The 3,348-nt window shown below is 41.4% G+C and overlaps 1 protein-coding gene across 1 annotated transcript in view; it reads right to left on the bottom strand.

Moving 5' to 3' along the window:
• The window catches only part of srcap (Snf2-related CREBBP activator protein), a 31,073-nt gene that overhangs the window by 12,494 nt on the left and 15,231 nt on the right, over positions 1-3,348 (bottom strand). Inside the window, 5 exon segments of the mRNA XM_020604643.1 lie at positions 9-97; positions 273-424; positions 1,126-1,295; positions 1,412-1,598; positions 2,107-2,460. Coding sequence (XP_020460299.1) covers positions 9-97; positions 273-424; positions 1,126-1,295; positions 1,412-1,598; positions 2,107-2,460 — 952 coding nt within the window.

Below are 3,348 nucleotides of genomic sequence, written 5' to 3'. Positions count from 1 at the left end.
GTCAGTGCTGGTTTTGGAGCACTGGATCTCACTGCAGTTTGAGCAGGAGGATGCACAGGCAGGCGAGGAGGGGGTGCGGATGCCACTGAACACACCACTAACAGAAAAAATAAGAATCAGTAAAAGTAAGTAAAAGTGTAGACATGCAAAGAAAGATAACCAGTACTTTGGTCTAATTGTGGAAACAGGTTTATCTGTGATACACAACTTTGATGTTAACTTGAACGAATCAACATCTGCTTATTTTTTTCTGTTTGTTTCCTTTCACTTGCCTTGTTGAACTACAGGAGCAGTTGCAGGAGCTGATGTGACGTCAGTAACCAGGGGAGGTTTGGGGGTCTGAGTTGCAGGAGGCACGGAGCACATGGGTTTGTTCATCAGCAGAACAGGTCGATTATCGGCTTTGGGAGGCGGCTGGAACATCCTGGAACACACAAATTAATGAAAGATCAACAATCAATTCATTTATTGTTTTAAATACAAATGTTATACTTTTCAAAATTTCACACTGACTTTGCACTGATGTCTCTACTTCTGCCTCTTAATTGAGCTTTTCCAATACACTAAATCGGCTCTTTATGCTCAAGATCCTAAATGGATATTTGCCAAGTAAAGATGTAGTCGGCAGAAAGTGTTGCTGCCAATAATGAAGGAAAACAAAGAAGTTTCATTTTCACTACTACGACTAGCAGCATGTCCATTCTTTTAACACTACTGACAGATTTTCCAAAAGTGATTGATTGATTGAGGGAAGAACTGCAGCTAGACAACATCTGAACATTTATGATAGAGGCCAGTTCACTCACTTCTATGTACCTTCAGCACTTTTAGACAGTTCTTTCTCTAGATCTTGACCAAAAATATTTCATTTTGGAATCATTTTAGCAGAAAAATAATCATCCGAATAGACTGTTATCAGCTGCCAAGTGAGAGTCAGCTTTTCTTAGACTAGCATTTAAACTGAGCTGATAGCATTTTAAAAACACTGTGAAGTGACCTTTATCAAAATACCTACTCCACAGAACAGAACATTCCCAAATGACAGTATGAGTCTCTGTACTAACCAGACACATATATTTTCTCTATGCTACACATTTTTCAAGCCTCTGATGCTGAACTGTATACCTGTTGACTTTCATGCGGACTGGTTTGGGTCGTGGAGGGGGTTCGGGGGACTCCACGATCTCCTGGATTAGTTGGCGGCTGACCTTGTGGCGCGGCAGGAAGATGTCAGCCTGGTACCGGGAAACACAGCTTTCCAAACCAACAAGGTCAAACATAGACAGGTCGCAACGCTGAGGACACAAAAACATCAAAATGAACTACTGACTGACAAGAAAGTAGCACAGTTGTAGCCTGTTATTTCAGGCTACCATCTGATCAAATGCCCTACTTTTCCTTTAATGCTGACCTTCAAAGGAGAGACCTCCAGGGCGTCCAGCACCAGGGAGGCTGTGTGGAAAATAATGGGCTGCATGATGAAGGGTGACTGGATAGGCCGAGGGTCAAACAGGTTGGGATGGTTGCACACTTTGCGGAGTTGCATGAGAATGTTGATCACAGACATGAAGTGACCGCTGGCCAGTGTTTCTCTGGTCCTGTGAACCACAGGCAAAAGGTGGTTAGTAAAGAGATCCAGCTGGTAACATGAACAATGCAAGTAAGAATAGTATGGGACTGAAATGGATATATTATTATTGGTGAAAAGAATAGTGGGCAATGACCATTCTGATAATCAATTAATCATTTAAGTCACCTTTGAATCAAAAACGCAAGAAGCATACAAAATATCTTTGAATTTTCTAGTGTTTTGTGTATACTTTCTGAGATTTTAAAGACAATTTGTGAAATAATAAACAAATTATTTGTCAATAAAAATAACCCTAATTCTAAGCCCCAATATCTTGCACAAAAATTTTTAAAATTTCCATTTTGTTGTCATATGAATATGACAAAATAAAAACTGTTAAAGACAAATATCTAATTAGTTGTTTGGCTGAAAAAAAAAATAAATCACTGGATGTCTAATAATTTTTTCAAGTAAAAAGATTTGCTGGGTGCTGGATCATCTCTGAACACTTTTCAACACAAGTGTGTGTAACTTACGATGCCTGTGCCATGAAGTCATCGTAGAGAAATCGCTGTCTCTTGGAAAGGCGACAGTGCACTACATGCTCATATTTCTTGGGCATCTGCTTCTCCACGTCGGCCTTGATCCTCCTGAGAAGGAATGGCCTCAGCACCTTGTGGAGCCTCTTGACCAGGCCCTCGTTGTATTCCTGACTGCCCTCGATCATTCCCGTCAGCGGGTTGGAGAACCACTCTTTGAACTCACGGTGGGACTGGAAGACGTGGGGCATGAGGAAGTGCATCAGAGACCACAGCTCCATCAGGCTGTTCTGCAGGGGGGTTCCTGTCAGCAGCAGTCGCCGGTGGCTGTAATTAGAGGAGAAGTTTAGGTAAATGTGCCAAGATTTACATCATTAGGATTTTAGATGGCCACAGAGGAGAAATGGCTTCAAAAACAAAGGCAATTTCAGTCAAAGCTGTGTGCTCTCTCATATTCTCAATTTGCCCTGTATACCTTAAGAGAAGATCTATGACTGACTGCTTGCACCAAAAGCAGAAAATAAGTGCCCGCTCATGTGCAGGAGCTAAAGTGCTCTTTGGAGCTCCGTGTGAGAAATTACAGCCATCTGGACCAGGCCTCCATCCAAATCACGGCAAGTTAGTCTCATTATATTGATGAAAAATAACTATTTCAGATGTTAACGTTAGCAGGCCAGCCTTCACATCCACACATCACTGTGGCCTACACCATGTTTGCATTCAAAGGCAAACATGGATAATCCTGAATGACAGCTCGTTTTTTGCAGTGGAATGCACACTGACACTTTTTATGACAAGCAAGAGCCTACAGACGAGACAGAAAGGCAACCTTGAATGTGCTTGGAAGCGCCACAGAGACATGTTTCGTCAGTAACGATTACGACTCAGTACAAAATTATTGCTGCTTGCTTATGACACCTATTCAGATTTTCCCATCTACAAGCATGATACAGTATGTAAAAAGAACAGTGGTGCCAGGACCATCTGACTCCACTGGGTTATACAGTGACATACAATGAGTAATGTGGAAAAAAAGCACATATTTTTAATTACAGGGTAATTAAATAAATAAAAAGAACTTGCATGATCTGGAAATCACACAAATATTTGCATCATTTGCTTTCTCTTTCTACTACACCAAACCACTCTGCATGTGATCCAACCAGTCTGTTACAAAAACTGCTGCTTCTACACTGTACGCATTAACATCTGCACAAGATCCCTGTACCTCTAGGGATA

This window comes from Monopterus albus, unplaced genomic scaffold, assembly GCF_001952655.1.
Source record: "Monopterus albus unplaced genomic scaffold, M_albus_1.0 scaffold67.1, whole genome shotgun sequence".
Taxonomy (NCBI): domain Eukaryota; kingdom Metazoa; phylum Chordata; class Actinopteri; order Synbranchiformes; family Synbranchidae; genus Monopterus; species Monopterus albus.
Note: the sequence above shows the minus strand (reverse complement) of the source record. Positions and strands in the feature narration are given on the sequence as shown.